Source organism: Megalobrama amblycephala, linkage group LG6, assembly GCF_018812025.1.
Source record: "Megalobrama amblycephala isolate DHTTF-2021 linkage group LG6, ASM1881202v1, whole genome shotgun sequence".
Classification (NCBI taxonomy): domain Eukaryota; kingdom Metazoa; phylum Chordata; class Actinopteri; order Cypriniformes; family Xenocyprididae; genus Megalobrama; species Megalobrama amblycephala.
This window is the reverse complement of record NC_063049.1, coordinates 21,698,111-21,724,181: the sequence shown is the minus strand read 5'-3', so window position 1 is coordinate 21,724,181 and position 26,071 is coordinate 21,698,111. Positions and strand designations below refer to the sequence as shown.

Sequence of the window (26,071 nt, the reverse complement as noted above, 5' to 3'; positions counted from 1 at the left end):
CAGACACACACAGAGCACATTTTAAAATTGTATTTGTGTATGACTAACCTGTACTATTGCTTTTACTATTGCTTTAGGTCCTATGGCTAAGAGAGAGCCTACTTGGATGAAAACCGCTTCAGTGAGCTCAGTTATAGTAACGGCACATTTTATCGTCAGGAACAGTAACGGCGTTGTAACGGGGGAAATGGTCATTCGTTTGATTAGTCATTACTGAAAAAAAGTAACATCATTGTATGTAACATTGCTAAACCACTAGTGAAACTGCTTGTATTTATATGATTTAATTGCAAAATATAAGCAATTTCATTAGTTGCTTTAGACTTTTGTACCTTGTTTGTATGTACAGAGGGACTATGAGGGACTATTTACTCCTTAGAGTAAAGGGAAATGCCTCATGGTTTTGCCAGTGTTGTTGTTTTTTTTTGGGTTTTTGGGGTAATGGTATGCCAGAAGTGACTGTTTACAAGTTCAATCAGTGAGTATATGAACTCATAGATCATTTTAATTTGATTTGAAGGGATGTTGTTATGGCACTGTGGGCTGTTTAGCACACATATGTTTGCACTAGTGATGTCTGCTTTGATAAGTATGCCCAGAGGTCTATTGAGACCAGCAGTGTCATCTGGAGTCTGTCAGTGAATACACACAGTTTTCCCCACATGCTCACATCCTATGCACTTCATAGTGTGCTTGAAATGTTTTCATCGGTGTAGTTTGGCAGAAGGTTCATTCGGCAGCTCTGGTTCTGGTCAGGACATTAGACATATTAAGCGTTTCTTCTTTTTGTCTGTTGACTGAACTGCAGTATTTAATTCATTGCTTATCTTCTGCTAGAAAGTGACATTGTTTGTTTTATTACAGCAGACATGCTTGTGGTTGTTCCACATCTATTTCAGTGATATCTAATGAGACGTGAGCTGTTGGGAGGGAGAGGTTGTGTCTTTCAGACACATTTAAACATTCAGCACGTTAAATGTTTGGCATTAGAATGCTTGAGTTAAAGCATGAAAAAGACTTTAGTTGAAAGACTTTAATTAGTTTGTCACACTGGAGCGGCCGTTAGACAGTTCTCATCACTCATGGGGCTCACTTTTAATATTAAGTTGGAGAAACGCTAAAGTTGCTCTGCATTCTTCAGTTGGAAATAGTTGGCATGTGAAAATTGGAAATGCTCATTTTGAGAGGAAGTGACATTGTTGGGCTGCTGAATAATTACTAGCGCAGTTCAGAGCTTATGGGTGTTTCTTCAACTATGGGCACTTTTGGCCTTGTGGACATTTTTATAAATAAACTCTCTAAACACTTTTCAAACTCTCACTAGTTTGTTTAATTAATCTGTTAACAATGTCCAACAGGATATTAATCATTACATTTTTTTTTTTTTTGGAAAGTCATGAACATTTCCACCACGTCTCATTTCCATCAAATCTCAAATCATGTATTATGTTCAATAGCATTGTGGTGGAAATTACAATTTATACAATTTATGTATCATAAATCCACACAATTTTTACAATACACCGATCAGCCATAACATTATGACGACTGACAGGTGAAGTGAATAACACTGACTATCTCTTCATCACGGCACCTGTTAGTGGATGGAATATATTAGGCAGCAAGTGAACATTTTGTCTTCAAAGTTGATGTGTTAAGGCTGATTTATACGTCGGACTGCGCTGGAGCCTCTGTGCCGTAGGCTATGTGTCTGTTTTCATTTATACTTCTGCGTCATTGTCTGCGTCGACGTGCATGCAGACCACTAGTAGGCAGTGTCCTCTGAAACAGAGCATTTTTTAATTCCTATGGAAGTTGAAAACGCTCGCTCTTCTCCAAGTGTCCGTGGCAGTTTTTTGACCTGATTCTAGCAGACCAATCACAGCACTTGCAGTCCACATAGAATTGATGCGTTGTTACATTTGCGAAGAGGTGCACGTCAGGCTACATCGTAGGCTACGCGTGGTACACACAGCCTATGGTGTACACTCGACGCAGAAGTATAAATCAGCCTTTAGAAGCAGGGAAAAAACGAGTTTGACAAGGGCCAAATTGTGATGGCTAGATGACTGGGTCAGAGCGTCTTCAAAACTGCAGCTCTTGTGGGGTGTTCCCGGTCTGCAGTGGTCAGTATCTATCAAAAGTGGTCCAAGGAAGAAACAGTGGTGAACCGGCAACAGGGTCATGGGCGGCCAAGGCTCATTGATCCACGTGGGGAACGAAGGCTGGTTTGATCCAACAGATACAGCTACTGTAGCTCAAATTGCTCAAGAAGTCAATGCTGGTTCTGATAGAAAGGTGTCAGAATACACATTGCATTGCAGTTTGTTGCGTATGAGGCTCATCATAGCCGCAGACCAGTCAGGGTGCCCATGCTGACCCCTGTCCACTGCCGAAAGAGCCAACAGTGGGCTCATGAGCATCAGAACTGGACCACATAGCAATGGAAAAAGGTGGCCTGGTCTGATGAATCACGTTTTCTTTTACATCATGGGATGGCCGGGTGCGTGTCTGTCACTTACCTGGGGAACACATGGCACCAGGATGCACTACGGGAAGAAGGCAAGCCAGCGGAGGCAGTGTGATGCTTTGGGCAATGTTCTGCTGGGAAACCTTGGGTCCTGCCATCCATGTGGATGTTACTTTGACACGTACCACTTACCTAAGCATTGTTGCAGACCATGTACACCCATTCATGGAAACGGTATTCCATGGCCTCTTTCAGCAGCAGTGTTTCCCACAGGATTTTGTGTGACTGTGGTGGGTGGACATCGGTCCCTCTAGGGGGGTTCATTTTAAATTTAAATGCATAAATCTGGTGCATTCTGAGTGCAAAATTAAGTGACTTGATCAATGAAGAAATTTGTTCTCTTGTAAACAATTTTGTGCTCTAAAAGTAATTTATTTATTGGTGATGGTAGGGCACATTAGTCACATACACAACATATAGTAGGCTAAATGATAGTTCATAAGTGGTCAAACATGTAGAGGATACATTTAAACCATTAAAATATGTAGCAAAAGGGAATTAATTTATTTCTACAATAATTAGTGGAGGCCTGTATCTATACATCTGTATTTGTGGAACTAATGGACACTCTTTGATTTGTTAAACACAATCCAGAATGCACTAAACACACTACTTCATTATAGAGAAAAATAAAAAAATGAATCAAAATATTTAATTATAAGCTGACCAAAAAAAATAAAAAAAAATAAAAATAAAAATAAATAACATCTAGGTGACTATACAATTCAGCAGCAAAAACTATGCTAGCCTAATTCTTGAAGAAAAAAAAAACTTTGCACAGCAATTTTATAAAAATCTAAATATGTTAATAAAAAGTTTAAAATTACTATTTGTATTCTTATGAAATGAAAAAAAACTATTTACAGTATATTAGATTTATATTTATATGTGAATGTAAAGAATTAGATATGTATTTACAATAATGGAAGACTAAGACGTTTATTTTAAATGTATTGTGCAGCTTTTTAATGGGGCAACAAGATATGATAGATACGACAGAACAAAATAGGCTATTAATAATCGGCACAATATGATGCCGATTAATAGGCATGATAATATGAAATGCTTCAAAACACAAACCGCTTATGCGCATCCCGGGAGCAGAATGATGTGCTTAAAGCAATATGGAGTCACAGCGCGCAGTTACGCTGCGCTGCGCGTTGAAAAGTTCACGGCACAAAGACAATCCCTGTGTATATCTACATCTAAGAGTTTATTGATCATATGTTTCTTCTCACTTTTAAATTCCAGTTATTTTACCGTGCTGGCTGTCATTACCGAACGTGACGCGCTGTTTGAGTGCTGAACAGAGAATGATTGACAGCTGCAGCAGAGGGAAGACGAGTTTCCTTGAACTTAAATTGAACGATGTACATATTCTTCTGTCCCTCATTGAACCTATGAAATGGCTTCAGATGACTTTGAATATAGTACACAAAAACTTAATTGGTGCTAGTCTATTTCTTTTGCTCTATTACTCCCATTTTTTGCCGTATAAAAGAGCGCAATTATCAATTGGTTATTTAAATATCGCAACAGGCCTAATTTGAGACTGTGGCGGGCCGCCATAGTGTTTCATGTATGGGAAACGCTGCAGCAGGATAATGCGTCCTGCCACAAAGCAAAAATGGTTCAGAAATGGTTTGAAGAGCACAACAACGCGTTTGAGGTTTTGACTTGGCTTCCAAATTCCCCAGATCTCAATCAAATGAGCATCTGTGGGATGTGCTGAACAAACAAGTCCAATCCATGGAGGCTCCACCTCACAATTAACAGGACTTAAAGGATCTGCTGCTAACATCTTGGTGCTAGATACCACAGCACACCTTCAGGGGTCTTGGCGGAGTCCATGCCTTGACGGGTCACGGTTATTTTTGCCAGCAAAAGGTGGACCAACACAATATTAAGAATGTGGTTATAATGTGGTATATTTATAAATATACCTGATCGGTATATTTTCAAACTTCTTACATAATTTGACAAAATTAGAGCTTGGTAAATGACAAAATTAAAGCTTGGTAAATATAAAAATATTCTGTTTACAAGTTATAGTTTAAAATATGGAGGGAAAAAAAAGGATAAAACGATAAAATCTACACATAAAATGCTTTTAAAAATAATAAATAGACATTTTTCTAAGTCTTCTGTTTTAATGTGACCTTATTACTAAAAGAAAGAACTTTTGGACATAACTAAAAGAAATCTGTTGGTTTTAATAAAACTCAAACACTGGGACAAATGTTATTTGATTAATCTGAATTGCAAATTTGATTAATCTGAATTGCAAAGCATTCAGACTTTGAGAGTAAATCTGTTAAATGGATGACATGTTGGATTCATAAAGCAAAATTTTCAGATTTTTGTATTTGATAGCAGATAAATACTACCTTCTTTACAAAGCAAAATATGTGGATACTGATACAAAATTAAGGTTGGTGAGAGAATTTCAAGAGAGTTTAGACCTGTAATATCCAGCAGACAAAGGGTGGAAGCTAAAATATAAGGCAGTTTAATAAGACACTGTTAGTTTCATAGTTGTAATGTCTTGACTTAATATTAAATAAGGAAAATGGTAATACATTAAAATTGAAAATATAGTGATAAACACCAGTAATTAAAGGTATAGTTCACTCAAAAATCAAGATGGTGCCTTCAGATATGTTTCGAGATATGTCGCTCAGTTCTTTCAAGCTTCTCCATGTTGTTCTGATTGACGCTGTCTCTAACCTTTGTGTCTCTTTGTTGGTCTTGTGGGTAATGTGTCCCTCAGGAGTTGCTGTTTTAAATTACCTCTGGCACTCGCAACCTCTCCCCATTGACCGTGTGCACAGGTCTCTCTCTTCCATCCTGACCTTGCAGTCTGCTGAAGTACCGGCACTGATGGACAGTGTAAACATCTCCGCCGCAATCTCCTGCCTAATCCGAAACAGGCCACATGGCAGCAGAGTGTCTAACGCAGCATTTGTCATGCTGTCAGGCGTGAGATGGGCCAGGGGGAGAGAACGAGGGATGAAAAAGCAGGGATGCGAAGGAAAGAAATAGGACGGCACGAAAGACAGACAGCAGGAGAGAGAGGGCGACTGATTGTGATTTAAGACGAGTCAGATGAAGGAGAGAGGAAGTACATGGTTTAGCTCAGAGGCCTTTTTCCACTGTAGGACGTCTGGCAAGTGTCACCTGAGGCCTTGTGGTTAAGATCTGCGTGTGGATGTCTGGCAGAGGGGTTATCTTTTACACAGACGAACCTGTACGCTTTTATCATCTCTGACATGTTTAGGAATTGTTCCATGGCCTCACTCTAAACTCCCATAGTTCATGGGGCTCTATGTTGATGTGCAGAAATCTTGTAAAATGTCGTTAAACTGGACTAACAGTGCGCGCACAAAACATTGTCTTCATTGACAGGCTGTAACTGTAAATTAAGACATCTGTACATCATCTGAGTTCTGGTGGAAGTCAGGATGTCTATTCTGTGTTTAATCAGACGGAAAGCTGAGAGGTACAGCCGAGGGGATTTTCCATGAATAACAGCCTACATTTTGGTTTTATGATCTTAGCAGTTGCATTAAGTCAAGGTCAGAATACAGGAGTTTTTAAATGCTAACTCATTATGAAATCTGGTTGCATCACGTACATAAGGAAAGTCTTTACAGATCTTCTTCTCTGAAATATTAAACGTACACATACAAGATTTTAAAATCGTGACACATCACACACTACTAGTGGTGGACGAAGTACACAAATCAAGTACTTGAGTAAAAGTACAGATACGTATCATAAAATATGACTCAAGTGAAAGTATTTAGTGCTCCTTTTCAATTTTACTTGAGTGGAAGTACAAAAGTACTTGATTTTTAATGTACTTAAGTAAAAAAGTACTGATTGATTGAATGTTTATTTTGTAATTTTATATAGGCCACTTATATAATTTAATTTTATATTATATATTTTATATAATCCTATTGCTCAAAATAATTATGAATCATTATGAATTGTCAAATAGCCAGCACTAGTCAGTATGGATGGAAGATTAGTGGATGCAGATATATAGGCTAATATGTATGTGTGTTGACAAACAATATAAAAACTGACGAAACATATAGGGCTAAATACATAACATTTTAAAAAATTGTTGCAGCAGCGGGGAAGATGAATGTGCATTTGTTATTTTAATTTGTGTTAGAGTTGCACGATTCTGGATAAAATGAATCAAGATTTTTATTTGTTTCTTTCAAATAGAAATCATGATTCTCCCATGATTCTCAATAGACAACTAAACAAAATTGCATATAATTATTTACTAGAGGACAAAATATTAATTGCCGCAGTATATTTATAACTATTTATAACTCATAACTATTTCACTTGTTTCATTACTGGATGAATCAGTGTTTTTGAACAAATCTTTTGAATGAATCATTCAATGTCAAATACATTTTAACAGTCACTTGTCGCCCCCTAGTGCCGTAACGATGTAATCGATACAACCGCTATTTGAAGCGTCACGTTAGTTTTAAAATGTGATTGGATCTGTTTGAATCGAGATCGCGATCTGTAGACACATTGATGTGGACATGTCGCATTAAAGCATTTCAGTGGGCTTAAACAGATCGCCCTTTACAGCAGATTTAGTTCAAAAACAACTGACATAAATATGATTTTCAGTTACAATAATTCATCCTAAAATTCAACATTAGTAGGCTAACTTACTTTTCACCATCAGCACGCACTCAGAGGATCCCCCAGTTCTTGGCTAATTTTCAGTCAGACATGTAAATTCATTCAATGGAGAGTCGCTCTGAACGGATCATTGAATCAATGATTTATTGACTCGAGAACATCAGTCCAATTTGCGAAGTAATTGTTGATGTGATTTGTGAACCTATTCAGTTTATGCAGTCTATGTCAGTTTGTGCACGAATCGGACACTGCTTTTCCGTCTCTGATCATGTGACGATTTCTTCATTTTAAAACAAGGAGTAACGATATGTTTTATGAAATGTAGTTGAGTAAAAAGTATGATTTTATGCTTTGGAATGTAGTGAAATTAAAGGAAAAGTTGCTAAAAAAAAAAAAAAAACTCAAGTAAAGCACAGATACTTGAAAAATGTAAAAAAAGAAAAAGAAAAAAAAGTAAAATGTAAAAATACTTCGTTACTGTCCACCATTGCACACTATGCTAACTAAAATTTGTCTCAACGGCTAAAATGTTTACAGTTGCTTTGCAACACCACCAGAATGTTAGCTTATAGCGCTAGCAGCTTTCTACACTTAGCCGGGAAAACCAAGGCGATTTCTCTCTAGCTCTTCTCTTTGTCTGTGCGTTTGTTGTACGTTTTCAATGACACGTTATAAAGGCAGTTGTGTTGTTGCCACACTCCCACAAGCCATTCCTCCATCTCCACTGTCCAATGGAGCCAAACAGCATCTTGTTTTGAGGTCGCCGTTTCAGAAGTTCTGTCATTTACCTCCATCTCCTTCTAGACTTGTCTCTCATTGGTTATTGAGAAAGTACTGAGGTAATCATAGTCATAATCATCCAGATTTAAAATTCTAAATATCAGACATGTTTGATATCGTCAAGGCGGCCCTGATGTGTCGGCGAACAGATCGAGAAGATTAAGATTTTATCTGTAAAGTTAAAATAATCTGTGTGGAACATTGGAACCGACCAAGGTCCTGGACAGGTTTTTTTCCCCCTTAGGTTGTCGAGAGGGGTAAATGGGTGATAAATTGGCCTAAAACAACAGCAAACAAACCAAAACCCACAAAGACACTGACCAAGTAAATAAACATAACTAGCAATATGATAAAAATGTCAAACTAATTCCATGTTTTTCCCCACTAAATTGTTTTATTGTCTATGGAAAGCATTCTCTATTTCTCAAGATCTCTCTCTTATATACACGCGCATAGAAACTTGTTGTCAGCTCTGCCTGTGACTTTATCAGTTTTGCAACTGAAAAGCTACATGACATTTCTCAGTAGCAAGGTAGTAACGTCACTGTTCTTGAAGCAATTCACTATTAGTAGAGACGTTGCTGCTGAACACTATTGAGAGACACACAGACTGAGGTAATTCACACACGCTTAATTATTCAATCTCTTTCTCTAATAACTGCATTAGTCTGCATATCAATGGCTCAAGCCTCTGTTACTAGCTCTAAAATGACATTTTGGAATTAGCAATGGAGGCTTGGGATGAGAATGAGATGCGTAAGAAATTAGCCCTACACTGAAGAACGTTTTAAAGACAAAAACCTAGCGAATGTTTTGAAATAAAACATTTGAACAATGTCTTGAGTGTGCATTATTTTTCAAATAATTCAGCGACCCATTTCTTACATAATGCAGTCTATTTTACTTACTATTGTAAAATAGTAGCCTATAAAAAAGCACACATCACAGTATTCAGTATGCTAGTATTCCTTAAAGGTCCCATGTCATGCTACTTTTTGGATGGTTTTATATAGGCCTAAGTGGTCCCTAGTACTGTATCTGAAGTCTCTTTCTCGAAATTCAGCCTTGGTACAGAATTTCAGCCACTACAAGCCAGTCCCACAATGAGCTTTCCTCAGGACGTGCCGTTTCTGGGTCTGTAGCTTTAAATGCTAATGAGGAGGAGAGAGGCGGGGCAAGGTGGAGGGTGGGTGTGGCCTTAACCAGCTTGCGGCTACGGTACCATGTGCTGATGTTGACAGTAGATGTATCGCAATGGCTTGTAGACACGCAGTCGTTCCAGCTTTCGATCCGGATGTAGAAGTTGCAACTCAGCAGCTACAGCAGGACGTCTCCGAATGGTTAATTTAAAACATTGTGTCAGGATACGGTACTTTAGTTGGTTTATGTATGCTGTTACAGTTATCATGTAGCTAATGCTAGCCTACATTGTTGGCTCTTCATGTTGCTCTGATTTGCTATCGTATATATATTATATATATAATTATCAGCTATAGACACTAACCAGCGCAACTAAATTAGTCCTCTGCCATTATTACAAATACCTTTTTTGGATAGGTGCTGTTATGGAAAATGTGCTACAATGCCAACATCATTTATTTGTTTACATATTTTATATTTCATAAATCTTAAAAGTTTTTACAATCTTTCTTATTACAATTACATCAAGCATCAAATGTGGATATCGCGTGCGCCATAACACCAACAGCAGTACGGTTATCCAAACAACAAAGAAATGTACAACACTCGCATTACAGTGTGTGTATTCACACGCATACTTGATGCTGTCTACCTTTACATTAGCGACAGTAACTGGGCTGTATTGGCCCACGTTGAGGAAACAGTCGTCAGTGAAATGTGTGGCGCAGACATACAAAACTATGGGAAGTTGTATCGGCGCATTACCAGAGAAAATAAAATTAACCCACTGTTTCTTCATAGGCTCGGATGAAGGAACTAAAAAAAATACTTCGGTGTTCATTTGTACATCCAAACACTGAGCAACTGCCATGCTTCGCTCGTTTACAAGCCATGATGTCTCTGAAAAAAAAAAGTGCTCAAATGTCACTGTAGTTGCTCATTTTCTCATGGGCAGGCAAAGCAGAGAAAGGGGAGGTAACCTTTCCCCATATGACGACATATAGGGAAGATTCCAGATTGGGCCATCTGAGCTTTCATTTTCTCAAATGCAAAGCAAAATACCCAGGGCTCGGTTTACATCCATCGCCTTTTCTAGCCACTGGGGGACCATATGCTCATATTAATGTTAAAAAACCTCCATAAAGTGAAATTTTCATGCCATGGGACCTTTAAGTGCCAGTTAGTAACTTAAATAAGTTTTTTTTTTTCTATCAATATGGTGCAAGATTTTAGTATCCCCCCCCCCCCACACACACACAAACACAGTGCCCACCTCTTTCCCTAAAACACATTGTGTATGATGACATTGAAAAGAACATTGATTTTGGTTGGGTTTCATCAATAGCTCCAGATTTAAGTGCATCCAGGGTGTTCTTTCAATCAGGATCAATACTTGACCCTACAAATATTTTTGACATATGTCTATACATTTTCTGTGGGCTTGGTGAGACCCCAGGGGTTTGATATCCTAAGGCTGAGTCTGTAGTATCATTTTAGCTTTTCATTATATCCTCACTGACCCGTCAGATCCTTTTATTCTGAGCTGGCAGCTCATCATTGACTGTTTTTACATGGCACAAAATTATTCTGATAAAGGCAAGTCTGGGGGATATTAGATGCACATGATTTTCACAATTGACTGTATTCCACGGTCTTCACTTCTCTTGTATTTGTACACATAACCAACAGTATATAAGTAAAAGTAAGTAATTCAACAATCAAGAGATAAAGATGAAGAGAAACAGTGATGAGTAAAGACCCTCAGGTCTACAGTTTTAGACCACGGAGCAGAACGTCCCTCTTGTCTCCATCTGCCTTGATCCCGTGAGTCTAAATCTACACTCATCATGTTGCTGACACGCCATCCTTTACCCTCTACTTTAATAGCCTTCGGCTCTTGTCTGACCAATAGGAAATGGAGCAGCATGATCTGAGAATGAGGAATAAGCTAGTGCTGCCAAATCAGTCAAAGATGGAGTCTTGCGCACATCCAGTGAAACCATCACGCAAGGCTAATCGCTCATGACTGAGAGTGATGGATGCTGAGGAACTATGAGAAGGAAGGCCAGTCTTTCTAATTGTGCTTAAGGTGTTCACTCTTGTTCCTTGTCATTGCAGGACATAGCTGCTTAACTCTGATGCTTAATGGAGGGCTGCTGAACATAGATTCCACTGTTCATATGATGATGGAAAGGTGCTTAACTCAGCCGTCTTTTAGATCTAGAACATTGAGAAATGGGCTGATGGGTTGAAGTAGATAGGAAGTAGGCAGCAAAATCACTGCAAAAATGGTTTTCTTATACCCCCTTTCCACCAGCACGAACTGGGTGCTAGTTCAGAGCTAGTGCTAGTGCCAGTTCGGAGTTGGTTCAACTAACGAGCCTTCTAAGAACCGGTTTGCCTTTCCACAGGCTAGAGAGCAAGCACAGAGCCAGGTCTTACGTCACTGTATACGTCTCATATTTCACAGCAAAGCTAGCACTGCAGCGGCAAACACAAACACACCAGGCTTGTTTGAGATGCATCGGCTTCTCGCATAGCGATCGGCGCATGACATCAAAGCTCCGCGAGAACGATCCAAAAGCACGAGAAGTCGTATGTTCTACAAACGCTCCCGCGGATCCGCGGCACCCGCCAAATTGGCCCGTGCTGCTCCGATGCATCTCGAACAAGCCTTCTATCAACAATCGTGGATGTTTCACTACTGTTGATGCTCATGGCTTTGCGAACCTACATCGACATCCAAACACGGCTCACCGTAATTTGTATATAGACGGAGATTACAATCGAGCTGCTATTAGCTCGATTAGCTGCTATTTCAAAAATGGCGGTCACGGGTGTCTTGTTGGTCACGGTAACCCCGCCCCCAGCCCCTGACGCAAGCGGTTCTTACTTCTAGCCCAGCAATGTTTTGGTGCTACTTACGAACCACTTTTCCTGGTTCAGAGCTGGTGCTTTGTGTGTCGAAAGACAAAGAACTGATTTGAAACTAGGCTCTGGCTTCGAACCAGCACTCAAACGGCCTTGGTGGAAAAGGGGTATTATTCAGTATTTTTGTCTTGTTTACTATTAAAAATATCTAAACACTCTTAAATTAAGATGCATTTACTTGAGAAGCAAAATTACATAAGATGTCTTTTTTTTCTTAAAGATTTGTCAAAATTAAGTAAGTTTTTGCTGAAATCAAGAAAGAAAATTCTCTTTAAAGGGATAGTTCACCCAGAAATCCCAGAACATTATCCCATGATTTACTCACCCTCAAGCCATCCTAGGTGTATATGACTATCTTGTTTCAGACGAACACAATCAGAGTTATATTAAAAAATATCCTGGCTCTTCCAAACTTTATAATGGTAATGAATGCCAATCAAGATTTTGAAGCCCAAAAAAGTGCATGCATCCATCCATCATAAAAGTAATCCACATGGCGCCAGGGGGTTAATAAATGCCTTCTGAAGTGAAGCGATTGGTTTTTGTAAGAAAAATATCCATATATCCAATATCCATAAACTTCCGACAATGGCTATACGCAAGTTGAGTTTCGGTGGACGAGTGACCTCTGACCCAACATATGACATAGGATGTAGGAGTAGCATAAGCTTAGGTGAGAGTAGACGCCTCTCACGGTTCAAACTAATAGGGTTGACTCAATCTCCTCTTCTCTTAATATCAAATTCTTCTGACATTTCGCTTTAAAAATTCTCATTTTAGACTTCTAATTCGTGACCGGTGTTTTGTTTTGCTCTATCCTCTGCCTCTGTGCTTCTACGTTTGTCAATATGCATCGGGTCAGAGTTCACTCTTCCGCCAGAACTAGACTCACGTACGGCTGTTGCTGAAAGCCAGTTATTATAGTTTATAAAGTCTTGAATATGGATATTTTTCTCACAAAAACCCATTGCTTTGCTTCTGAAGGCCTTTATTAACCCCCTGGAGCCGTATGGATTACTTTTATGATGGATGGATGCACTTTTTGGGCTTCAAATAATGGCCATTTACTACCATTATAGTGCTTGGAAAAGCCAGAATATATTTTAATATAACTCTGATTGCGTTTGTCTGAAAGAAGATAGTCGTATACACCCAGAATGGCTTGAGGGTGAGTAAATCATGGGATAATGTTCATTTTTGTGTGAACTTTCCCTTTAAATACATTTTTTTTTTTTTTGGCAGATATTTTGATACATTTTTTCAGAAAACCAGAATCTTAATATCTTAAGTAATTTTGCTTCTCAAGTAAATGTATCTTCATTTAAGCATGTTTAGATATTTGTAATGAAAAACAAGACAGAAATACTGAGTATTTACTTTTTTTTTTTCTTCCTTTTTTTTTTTTGCAGTGAGTTTCAAAGGAGACATGGAAATCAGTAATCACCTGTATTCACATATGAACACCTATTATTCATAAATTGGTCCATCGTGATTTAAATACAGTGTGAATTTTACCCAATGCAAAAAAGTCTGGCCAATCAGAACAGAGGCTATTTAGACATCTTAAAGGTACAGTATCAAAAACGGTTGAATTAATTATGAGGGTCTGCGAAAGGGAGGAAAATGAGAATGAAAAGTGTTTTTCTTCTTGTTTTTTCAAGACACTTTGACTATAATTAACTTGAATTTAGGAGAAAATAGCATAGGATACAGCTTTGTTGAAGTGTTTTTTAAAGGCAAACAAACTACAGAGCTGCAATATTTACACTTTCCATTAGAATCAAATTAATTCTGTATATTTGTATGTGCACAATGACTTGGGATAGGAGTATTTTTACATTTAAAAATAAATAAATAATTAATTAAATGACACACTTCACCTTTAATGTTGACCTAAGCTTCTTTATATGGGTGATACTCAGACTTTGAATTTGATTTTATTTATAGTGGTTACTGTAAATAGTTGTTCTCATTCTGTTTTATTGTCAGTCTTACTGTGACTCATTTGTTCAGGGTGTCAGTGCTTTGTATTGAAGTGTTTTGATTAGAATAGCTTATAGCAGAGATCCACACACTCTCTGACAGAGACAAGCCCCACAGGAAGGCCCTTTCGACCGCCAGTGGAGATCCTTACAGTTCTGTCTGGCTGTATCTTTTTCTCTTTCTCTCTCACTCTCACTGTCTGCTTTTTTTTCTGTCTGATGATGAGAAAAACTCAGGATGACGGTTTCATAAATCCACAGCCATGGTTCAGTTCCTTTTCACTGTCTCTTTGGGTGATTGCCATCTGAATTTAATTCCTGCTTGAGGAAGAACTTTATTCTTTCTACAGGAGAATGAAAAGAAAGGAAATAATCTTATAATACAGGAAGTCATATAGGAACAAAAGAGTATGGAGCACGGCTGCACACCCGGGGTCCGTTGGTAGATGTTGTAATTACACCATCTAATTCTTCAAACAACATATTCCTGCTTTGACGGTCTAAATTAGTTGTTTAGTCTCATATAACATAATATAATATAATATAATATAATATAATATAATATAATATAATATAATATAATATAATATAATATAATATAATATAATAATTCACAATGTTAATATATTATTTGAAAGGGGATATTTATATTTTATTTTTTGGATTATATTTAGGGATGTCTTAACACATTAATTATTAACACATTAATTTTTTTACTGTTTAACACAAACTCAGTGCGGTTCTAGCGCTTTGTCTGTGAGGCGGCTTTCTGTAAACACATACACTTAAAATATGTGCACAGGAAGTCGCTTCACAGACAGTGTGCCAGAACTGCATTGAGGTCTCTTTTGCTTCTTATATCGCAGGAACGGACACTAAACACATTATGTCAAAATGCCTGTCTTTGGCAAGTATTCTCATAAGCATCCTCATCTTAGTTAAAATGAGTTAAAAACTTAAATAACTGTAAAGATTTGGGAGAAAATCTATTGTGTCTGATCTGCGTCATGTATATCAGGTCTTAAAGTGACGGCAGCCTAATAAACCTGCTGCTGTCAATTGGCTATAACATTAAAGGGTTAGTTCACCCAAAAAAGAAAATAATGTCATTTATTACTCACTCTCATGCCGTTCCACACCCGTAAGACCTTCGTTAATCTTCGGAATGCAAATTAAAATATTTTGTTGAAATCTGATGGCTCTGTGAGGCCTGCATAGGGAGCAATGACATTTCCTCTCTCAAGATCCATTAATGTACTAAAAACATGTTTGAATAAGTTCATGTGAGTACAGTGGTTCAATATTAATATTATAAAGCGACAAGAATATTTTTGGTGTGCCAAAAAAATAAAATAACGACTTAAATAGAGATGACCGATTTCAAAACACTGCTTCATGAAGCTTCGGAGCGTTATGAATCCATGTATCGAATCAGCTGTTCGGAGCGCCAAAGTCACGTGATTTCAGCAGTTTGGCGGTTTGACACGCGATCCGAATCATGATTCGACACAGAAGATTCATAACACTCCGAATCTTCCTGAAGCAGTGTTTTGAAATCGGCCATCACTAAATAAGTTATTTTGTTTTTTTTGGCGCACCAAAAATATTCTCGTCGCTTTATAATATTAATATTGAACCACTGTACTCACATGAACTGATTTAAATATGTTTTTAGTACATGAATGGATCTTGAGAGAGGAAATGTCATTGCTGGCTATGGAGGCCTCACTGAGCCATTGGATTTCAACAAAAATATCTTAATTTGTGTTCTGAAGATTAACGGAGGACTTATGGGTGTGAAACGACATGAGGGTAAGTAATTAATGACATTATTTTCATTTTTGGGTGAACTAACCCTTTAATGACTGATATTTCTATATTGGTTCATCTGCAATATAGAGCATTGGATAGATCATGGATTAGAGCACAGTCCAGTGGTTAACACAATGTCCTCTCTTTTAGTTTACATGTTCCTTTATTAAAATTGTTTATCTGTATTCATGCCCATGAGCCGTTATATTAGGATCATTCTACTGGATTATGAAGTCATGCTCCTCTGTTGGGCTGGTTGTTAGACGTAATTGACTGAATGGAGAGGAGCAGCACACTGGCTGTCTCTCTGAACAGCTGGAGGTCTTGAAGAGAATGTGTCTCCTTATAGTTGTGTTGAAAGCAAGGCCGAGGGGCAGCCCTGGGGACTTTTATCCCGTAGATCCTGAGCCTTAGTAGGCAGTGGAGAGTGAGTTTAGAGATTGTGAGAATGTTCAGGTTTGAATGGAGACTCTAAGATGAGTTAGGCTGGGCACACTGCTGACCCCCTGCTGTACTAAGGAAAGTCTTTTTCTCCTTATTAGTCATATAATTTAAACATGAAAGTGTAGGCCTATAGCTTCCTTTTATATTTTAGCAACGAGGTAACCAATTTTGGGTATTTTTATCTCTCATTTTATTCAGTTGAAATATCAGCAGAGAGTCATATGGGGTCTTGTGTGGTGAGAACTGTTGCCCACCTGCACAGTTAAAGGTGTTTTAAACTATTGATGGAAGGCAACAGGTCTGAAAATGTATGCGGCGTGCTTGAGGGAGGCAGCAGACTGGAATTTACAAAGCGTCATGTCAGAGCCTCTGACACCCAGACAGCCGCTGTTTGCTGTGCAGAAAAAGAACAAAATATTCCCTTAAACCTTCTTGAAACACTGTCAGTTTTTTTCCTCCCTCACTCTTGCAGGGTGCTTGACGTGCCCCTACTCCACTGAAGTGTGAATAAGTGAGATGTAAACTGTGTTTAACTCAAGGTTCAGAGTCAGCTTCTGCTTCTGAGCTGGAGGAATGTAGCTGATAAGACAACAAACACTCATGTCCAGTCATGTAACGCAATATACTGGGCTGAAGAGGAGATAATTATGAAAAACGTCACAACATATGATGTTCATAATGTGATGTATTCCTGGGAGACACAGAATATTAAGTGGAGAATATATCATTCCAACTAAACTGTAGACTCCAAATGTATAATATAAGAAGAACAACATAGTAAGAATTTAGTTAAAGGAGACCTGTTATGCTTCTTTTTACAAGATGTAATATAAGTCTCAGGTGTTCCCAGAATGTGTCTGTGAAGTTTCAGCTCAAAATACCCCACAGATCATTTATTATAGCTTGTCATATTTGCTCCTATTTGGGTGTGAGCAAAAAATGCTGTTTTTGTGTCCCTTTAAAGGTGCCCTCGAATGAAAAATTGAATTTATCTTGGCACAGTCAAATAACAAGAGTTCAGTACATGGAAATGACATACAGTGAGTCTCAAACTCCATTGTTTCCTCCTCCTTATATAAATCTCATTTGTTTAAAAGACCTCCGAAGAACAGGAGAATCTCAACATAACACCGACTGTTACGTAACAGTCGGGGTGTACGCCCCCAATATTTGCATATGCCAGCCCATGTTCCCAACATTATGAAAGACATTAGACTAGGGCAGCCAGTAACATCTGGATCTGCACAGGTGAATCAACAGACTAGGTAAGCAAGCAAGAACAATAGCGAAAAATGGCAGATGGAGCAATAATAACTGACATGATCCATGATATCATGATATTTTTAGTGATATTTGTAAACTGTCTTTCTAAATGTTTCGTTAGCATGTTGCTAATGTACTGTTAAATGTGGTTAAAGTTACCATCGTTTCTTACTGTATTCACGGAGACAAGAGCCGTCGCTATTTTCATTTTTAAACACTTGCAGTCTATATAATGCATAAACACAACTTCATTCTTTATAAATCTCTCCAACAGTGTAGCATTAGCCGTTAGCCATAGAGCACAGCCTCAAATTCATTCAGAATAAAATGTAAACAATATAACAGTATACAATACTCACATAATCCGACGCAGGCATGCAGTATGCATGACGAACACTTTGTAAAGATCCATTTGAGGGTTATATTAGCTGTGTAAACTTTGTTTATGCACTGTTCAAGGCAAGCGCGAGCTCCGTGGGCGTGGAGCATGAGAATTAAAGGGGCCAGTAGCCCTGAATCGGCTCATTTATAATGATGCCCCAAAATAGGCTGTTAAAAAAATGAATTAAAAAAAAATCTATGGGGTATTTTGAGCTGAAACTTCACAGACACATTCAGGGGACACCTTAGACTTATATTACATCTTTTTAAAAAAAATTCTAGGGCACCTTTAAATGCAAATGAGCTGCTGCTCCTGGTCGCTTTCCAGAAGAGGGCGGAGCTTTAACAGTTCACACTTTGGTTGCTCAACAACAACAAAGCTAGAGAATCTCACGCAGCCAAAATGACGATTGTCAGTAATTACATTGTTCAAACTGGAGTTGGACACTGATGGAGAGAATCAGGAATAAGTTACAACTTTTAGAATACAACTGGATGTTTCTGGATGCTTAGTGGATAAATTTATGGAGTTGATTCAACTCATCGACTAGCATGTGCTGTCAAATCCAAATCCAGGATTGAATTGACCCTCATTTAAGCAGTCCGGCATAAAATGATGGCATGGCAACAACACTCTACTATAACAACTCTTCCTCTTTTCTAATGCTGCATTCACACGGGGCGTAGGCGTTAACGCTTCTCGTTTACTTTGAATGGGTGACGTCATGCATTGCCGAACTGAATTGTGGGTTCTGCCGCGTCGCTTCACTCGCGTTGCAAGTGGCAGAAGTTGAAGATTTCTCAACTTTTCAAGCGCCAATGCAGGTGTCAGCCAATCAGATCGCATTATGCAAACACTCTAGAGCAGTCGCTAGCCAACTGCGTTCATGCAACACCGGAAAGTAATATGATTGGATGTTATCTCTATAACGGTCATGTCAACACAAGCTTCAGACACACCCTCCGTCAAGTGTTAACACCAACGCCCCATGTGAATGCAGCGTAAAGCAGCTCAATATGGCCTCACTCCCTTTGTTGCATGTTCTCGGAGGCAGGGTATAAGTAAATTTTAGGGTTAGTAATGTCACTAACCCGGGAAGAAGCTCGTTGTAGTCCCTACCACGTTTCTTGAAGTCCGTTAAAACCGCAAATTCTTTAAAAGAAAGTATTTCCCTTTGTTTTGAACTTTGAGCGTCATAACTTGCAGATGTTGTTTATGCTCTAACAGCAACATTACACACTAAAGTAAAAAAAAAAAAAAAAAAAAAAAAATAATCATATTCAACCACCCCTTTAAAAAAAAGTGAACTAGATTAAAATCTGTAAATTTGAACAGTAATATACCTACTATATAGTACATTTCCCTACATATAATTCTACTAAAACATAAAAATATATAGTTGTATATAAAAATCTTTTTTTTTTTTTTTTTTTTATTAATGTTTTATATTTTATTTTATGTGTGTTTTTCAGGTACTCCTCTGCTGGTACGGAGCAGTAGCGATTCTGCTCTTGGACCTCCTCAGATGGAAGATGGCAGAGCCATGGTAAAACCGCACTGACACATTCAAAGCATCATCACATAAGAATATAACAGCCAAAAATTATTATTACAGATCACCATTATGTCTAATATTCAATCAATGTATGCTGCTTTAAAAACTTACAACCTGATGGACCGTGCTGGAAACATCTAGAACATCTAAGCAGGACATACAGGTGATGTCCAGCTCATATGGCAGTTAAAAGCACCTCATTGCATCCTATTGCTCTTATAAGAGATGTTTTCATGCTGAGTTTTGCTATCCAGCCATCGTGACTACATTATTCAAGCTGATCTTAACACAACAATCAGTAGGATCCAAACTGGTCTTCACTGTTTTTAATGTGTTAATGATTACTTATGGAAAATGACTTTATCACTGAGATTTTTTCAAATGTATTAAACATTGCTGTACATTCACATTAAACTTGGAAAATGTTGAGTTACAATGTAATATGTTAAAGCTACAGTTTGTTTTCTAAGCCACAAATGGTGTTTGATGCTGTTTTCAATCACGTCGCCGGACACGCATCACCTTTTAAAAGATATTCAGCTGAAAACATTCTTAAAGCAGAAGGTTCTCAGTGCATTGTAACGTATTCTTAATGAGAATGGAGAAAGGTTTTTTGTTGCTGTTGTTGTTGCTGGTTATTTTGCAGAAGGTCTTTGTCTCAAGGTTTCCATTAAGGCTTCCAGACTGAAACCAGCAGCGAGACATTGATTCACTATTTTGTCTTTTTTTATAAGCGTCCCTCCTCTTTTGTTGCATTTTCATTCATTTGCTCATTTTTTTTTCTCCTTCTCCTTCAATAAAATGCTCATCTAGAATAGCCCCAATGTTCTGATGAAATGGCATATGAGCAGAGCTGTATCGCTGCAGTGTGTTGAATGCATTTATGGAGCTTTGTGGAGTTAGTGAAGTATAGCCATTTGTTTCTCTCTTACGTGCTCTCTCTCCCCCCTGGTCTGCTTAATGGACTGTCTCGCTCTCCCCCCGCCTGCTTAATGGACTGGCTCAGAATAGATGGAGTTTTTTATGATTACCACTCTGCTCATTCAGAGCCTTTTATTGGAGCATCGTGGATGGCTTTAATGCACTTCACCTCTCTTTCTTTCACTCCTCTCTGGCTGTCCTCATTCTCGTTCTGAATTTCATTTTTTTTTGTGTCTTTCTATTTTGTTTCTTTTTGCTTTACTCAGTTCCCTCTTGTCTTTCTCTATACCTGACCACAGGTTTACAACCAGTTGTATGTGGGTTTTGACTGTGTGTATGTGTACATATATGAATTTTCTACAGTAGATATAGACAGTACTGGGGTTTGGCTTTGCTATATAAATCATCTTCTTGTGCACCTTAGTCAGATTGAACTCCTACATACACAAAGAGTGATGGGACAAAATGACACTATTTTTGGAAAATGTTTGTGATTAAAATCCTGGCCAGTGTTATTGTAGTATTATTAATGTACTATTATAGTTCTTTAAAAAATATTTTGAATTCATTTTTTTATGTTCTTTTGTCATTTTTATTATTTACTTTTTTAAATATTACTTAATTTAGTAATTTTAGTGATTTGAACTTAAGTTTTTACTAATTTTAGCAATATTGAAATATCAGAGAATTTTTACATTTTGATTTTTCAGGTGTGAACATTTATGTATGTATTTATTTATTTATTTATTTTTATAACATGTTTAGTATTATTTCAATTTTTATCATTACATTTATTCCCCTAGTTTTACTCTGCTTTAAAGTATTGAAGTATTTCATTGGATAGATATTGTTATATATGATCCTGGACCACAAAACCAGTCATAAGTCGCACGGGTATATTTGTAGCAATAGCCAACAATACATTGTATGAGTTAAAATTATCACTTTTTCTTTTATGCCAAAAATCATTACGATATTAAGTAAAGATCATGTTCCATGAAGATATTTTGTAAATTTCCTACCATAAATATATAAAAAATGTATTTTTGTGAGTGGATATGTGTTGCTAAAGACTTCATTTGGACAACTTTAAAGGCGATTTTCTCAATATTTTGAATTTTTTTATTTTATTTTATTTATTTTATTTTTTTATTTTTTTTGCAGCCTCAGATTTCAGATTTTCAAATAGTTGTATCTCGGCCAAATATTGTCATATCCTAACAAACTATACATCAATGGAAAACTGCTTTCAATTGATGTATAAATCTCAATTTCAAAAAATTTCCCCCTATGACTGGTTTTGTGGTCCTGGGTCACATATGTGAGATCTTGTGATGTGTCACTTGCCCAAAAGCCAACAATAAAGCATTCTCTTCTTTGAGGGTCTCACTGGAGCTGTCTGTACACTAATAAGTGTAGTTTTAAGCTGTTAATTCAAAAGACCTTATTTTAGATCTTATTTTTCAGGTGTTTTTTTTTTCTTTCACTAAGTGAAAAACAAAAAAAATAATATATTTTTCTTTTAACATCTTGTCAAACTGAACTTTCACACTCTACGCGGATTGGCCATTACATGTAGGCTAGTAGTAGCTGAGTGACTGATTTAAGTGGCCAACAGTATGCTGGTAATTAATTAGTGTTTTCTCTGTTACTCTGAGTGGTTCTAGGTCCTGTGTATGATTTATTGAGGGTTCTGTGTTCTCCACGGCTATTAAAAGCTGAGATCAGAGTGGAGGCATTCCTGCAGTATCAAGTGGCGCAGAGGGGCTTTCAGATAATTTATGTGTCTGATGAAAAACGTTCCTTTTGTCTGCACACCCTCAGATGGGCAGGAAAACTGCAGCGCGACACCCAACTTCAACACAACCTGACAGATAAAGCCTCAGTACCAAGATGGATGAGGTTATTCCTTTCCTCCAGGGTCGGAAGACCCCAAGCGTCTTTCACCCCCAGCTGTCCCTGCAGTGTTAAGGGAACTCCCTCTCTTTCCGGGTGACAGGAATGTGAAGCGGACAGCGGAACCTCGAGAGTATAATCTGCTCACACTCACACACCTCTATCAGTGTTCCGGAACACTTCACAAACATTGCCAAAAAGAGACTCTTCCTTCCTGCAACCTGATTCCAGTGCTTCGGCCTCGGTCTCTGTCCACAAGACCTTTGTCGTCTTCCCTTTGTTGTTCTTCCTTAGATATTCATTACACATTAAAGCATTTTTCTTGGGTGCCCTCACACCTGCGGCCGTCCCCGTTTCCTTTTCCCTTATGCTGCTCCGTGCTTCCTTCATCTCTCCCTTCATCGCCTGTATATCATTTAGCAGTCGGCTGGCTGACTCCTGTGTTTTCATTGTATTTAAGGAGCTTTATTTCCTGCAGGGCTTACAGCACCTGTGGCACATCAGAGATGGAGGTTCTCTGCTCTCTTTCTGTCACACACACACAAACTCTTTTACAGATACACACACATACATAGATAATAGGTTGTGCAGTGGAATATGGAAAAAGTATTTGGGCCAGATGGTGGGCTGCTGCCTGTACAGTTTTGCCTTGCTTGCACTTGTTCTGATGTGGGAGAGGGTATTCTTGCATTGCTAGACTTTTGACTATTAACATAAAGGTCCACGTTTCAAAAGCCAAAATCTGCCCACTTAGACAAGAATAGATCGTCTGACATGTAAAGTGATTAACAACAGGATTTTTTTTTAGATTATACCAGCCTAGATAGGAATGAATGAAGGAACGAATAGGGTCAGTAAGATTTTATTTTTATTTTTTTGGAAAAAAAAAGAAGAAAAAAAAGCCTAGTTCTGTCATGAAACTCTAGATGGCGCAGGCTTATGGGCCCTTAACGCAAACTGATGATATTCTCAGCGTTAACTACTTGGCAAAAGCTGATTGGTTCATGTCGCATCTGCAGCCAATGAGCTTGCTGCTAACAACATCTAAATTGCTGGTTAGCATTCACTATAGCAGTTTGCAGAGTGCTTTCAGAGTCCCTGTCCCTGTCCCAAGTCCCTGTACTTGCAATAATTTACAACTACAACTACAGTTGTACAAATTTTTTTAAAAGTGAAGAAGTGTAGAAACGTTGTAAACTTTGTTTTTCTGTCTGTGCAAAAGTAATAAGCACTGATTACCTCACAGATGCCATTAACCTGCCAAACCTGTTTCCCAAAACGGTATTGGTTCTTATTCATGAAACACAAGACAAATTTGGAAACACATTATTTTACAGTGTCCTTTTTACACATTACATGTAATCACCGTAGTAATTACTATAAATTGTACATAATTACATGCGACTAACCCTAAGCCACACCCTAATCCTAAACCTTACCCAATAGTAAGTGTAACGCATGGATGCAAGGAACAAGCTACAAGAGAAACACAAAGGCTGTACATACACAAGGGGTAATGCGATTAACCACCAGGGAACAATCAGGGACTGATCAACATGGAAAAACTACAAAACACTACAATCATGGCACAGAAACAATAAATAACACAAAAGTCCAAAGAAGACATGGGTAACATATAACAGTAAGCACATGTAGTTATTATTATTATCACTCAGTACTAAATGTATAATTACACTGTAACATGAATACCTTAAAATAAAATGTAGGTCATTCATAAGTGCCTTATGTAAATTGTTGGGGAAAATTGCTTAGCAAGGTGTCTCTACACCTCTATCTAATCTTGTTTCAAACTGTGGTTTGGTCCCAGTGGGTCAGTCTAGTAGAGCACTTTTCCACCAATTTAACCCTCTGGGGTCTGAGGATTTTTGGGACCCTGGAGAAGTTTTGACATGCCCTGACATTTGTGCTTTTTTCAGTTGTTCATAAACATATAAATGACAAAAGTGTCATTACGCTGTATTCAGCACAAACTAGGCTACAATAATATGTGAGGAACATGTATATACATGTTTGTGTTTTTGATGGAATAACGTTTATGCGTGGTTATTGAAAAAAATAAAAAACAAACAACAAAGGTCACTGAAATAAAGCCAATAAATATATATTAAATCTGTGTTCACAAGACTTCTGGGTATTGGAGGTTGTAGACTAGAGTTTTTGCTTCAGAATGATGTAAAAATTATTCTGCCTACTCCTTCATATAAAACAACAGAGAGATTTAAATTTTGTAAGACACTTTTTGTCAAGAAACACAGTATGCGTGGAGGCGTGAATCATCATGAATAATGGGTCATTCTCACCCGAGAAGACAAAACAATCGCATAATAATGACCTGAAATGACTTGCATAATAATGAGATCTTTCAGTCAGGTAGGCTGTGAAAAAACCTGTGAGACATTGATCATGTTTCAAGCTCATGGTGTATATCAAACATACAGAAAAAACAGCAACACTGTGAAATATTATTACAATTTAAAATAATGGTATTCTATTATATGCTTTAAAATATAATGTATTTCTGTGATGCAAAGTTTCTGAACAATTATGTTACCTCTATGGCATTTCATATAGCCTTTTAGCTTAAAAGCATGCACATTTGGAGAAATATTGATGGATTCTCATATGTTTGTCAATTTTATATACAGAGGAGTAATATTTATTCAGGATTTATTGTCATTACTGTGAACGCTGGATACTGTGTTTTCAATTCATACTTGCAGCCGGAGGGCGCTCTGTGCACCTTTAGTCCACAAATTAATCTAAAGAAGAACAACCATGTAACTCTCCAGGAACTAACAGAGGCCAGAGATCGCTATATCATCCAGATAAACACTTTTCAAGACAATAAATACACGATTGAGATGATGAATGCATGCATTGCCTCAGAATTTGCCTCTGAATAGCGCTGGCTCCGTGGGCGTGGCCGCATTAACGGATAATGAGCTGAATCACAGACTTCTGACATGGCTCTCTTTTCATACAGATTACATAAACACAGAATTTTTGTTTTCGATTTGACTTACACGATTTAAAACCTGACATTTCAACGTTTTTTTAGACATAAGTCTAATTTTTTTGTGATTAGTATTCACTAAGTTACAGTTCATTTTCTGAGAACTATCAGATTGGAGTTCGTTCAGAGGGAGACGAGAGATCACGCATCATGTTAGTTTTCTTTATTTTACAAAAAGCACAACATTTTGTTTTTATTCTGAGTGTACACAAATAAAAGAAGATATTCCACATATTAAAATGGTGTATAGCTCTTAATTGTATGTGCAACATTGACAGAGTATTTTGAGTCTCTTTCACACTGATTAGAAAAAAAACGCGGGACCCGAGGGAGTTAATATCTGAAATTTTCATAATTAAAAAAAAACAAACAAAAAAAACATTAGAACATAGGGCCTGTTTACACCTGGTCACTTCATGTGCTTTTACTGATCGGGTAGCTATCTGATTTGTTAAAACTATTCCATTTACACTTTGCCACATAAATGTGTCTCCACAAAATAGATAGTCCAACCTTCAATTCCTGGGCTATATGTAAATTTAACAAATTTCTTGCAGTTTCATTTGGAATGCATCTCAAACCACCTCCTGAAGTGGTTTAAATGCTCGGATTTAAATCCTTCTTGAAAGCATTTTGCATTTTAGGAGCTATGTGATCAGAGAAGATGCATGAGATGTAAACAGGCTCAAAGAGGGTAGTCTTGTAGTGTTTACTTTCTATT

General features: G+C 37.7%; 1 protein-coding gene across 8 annotated transcripts in view; it reads left to right on the top strand.

The window, feature by feature from the left end:
- Positions 1 to 26,071, top strand: part of pard3bb (par-3 family cell polarity regulator beta b) — a 449,216-nt gene that overhangs the window by 114,080 nt on the left and 309,065 nt on the right. For all 8 annotated transcript variants that reach the window (XM_048193363.1, XM_048193369.1, XM_048193368.1 and 5 more), the window contains exon 5: positions 19,417 to 19,490. In XM_048193363.1, the coding sequence (XP_048049320.1) occupies positions 19,417 to 19,490 (74 nt within the window). The remainder of the gene's footprint in view (positions 1 to 19,416; positions 19,491 to 26,071) is intronic.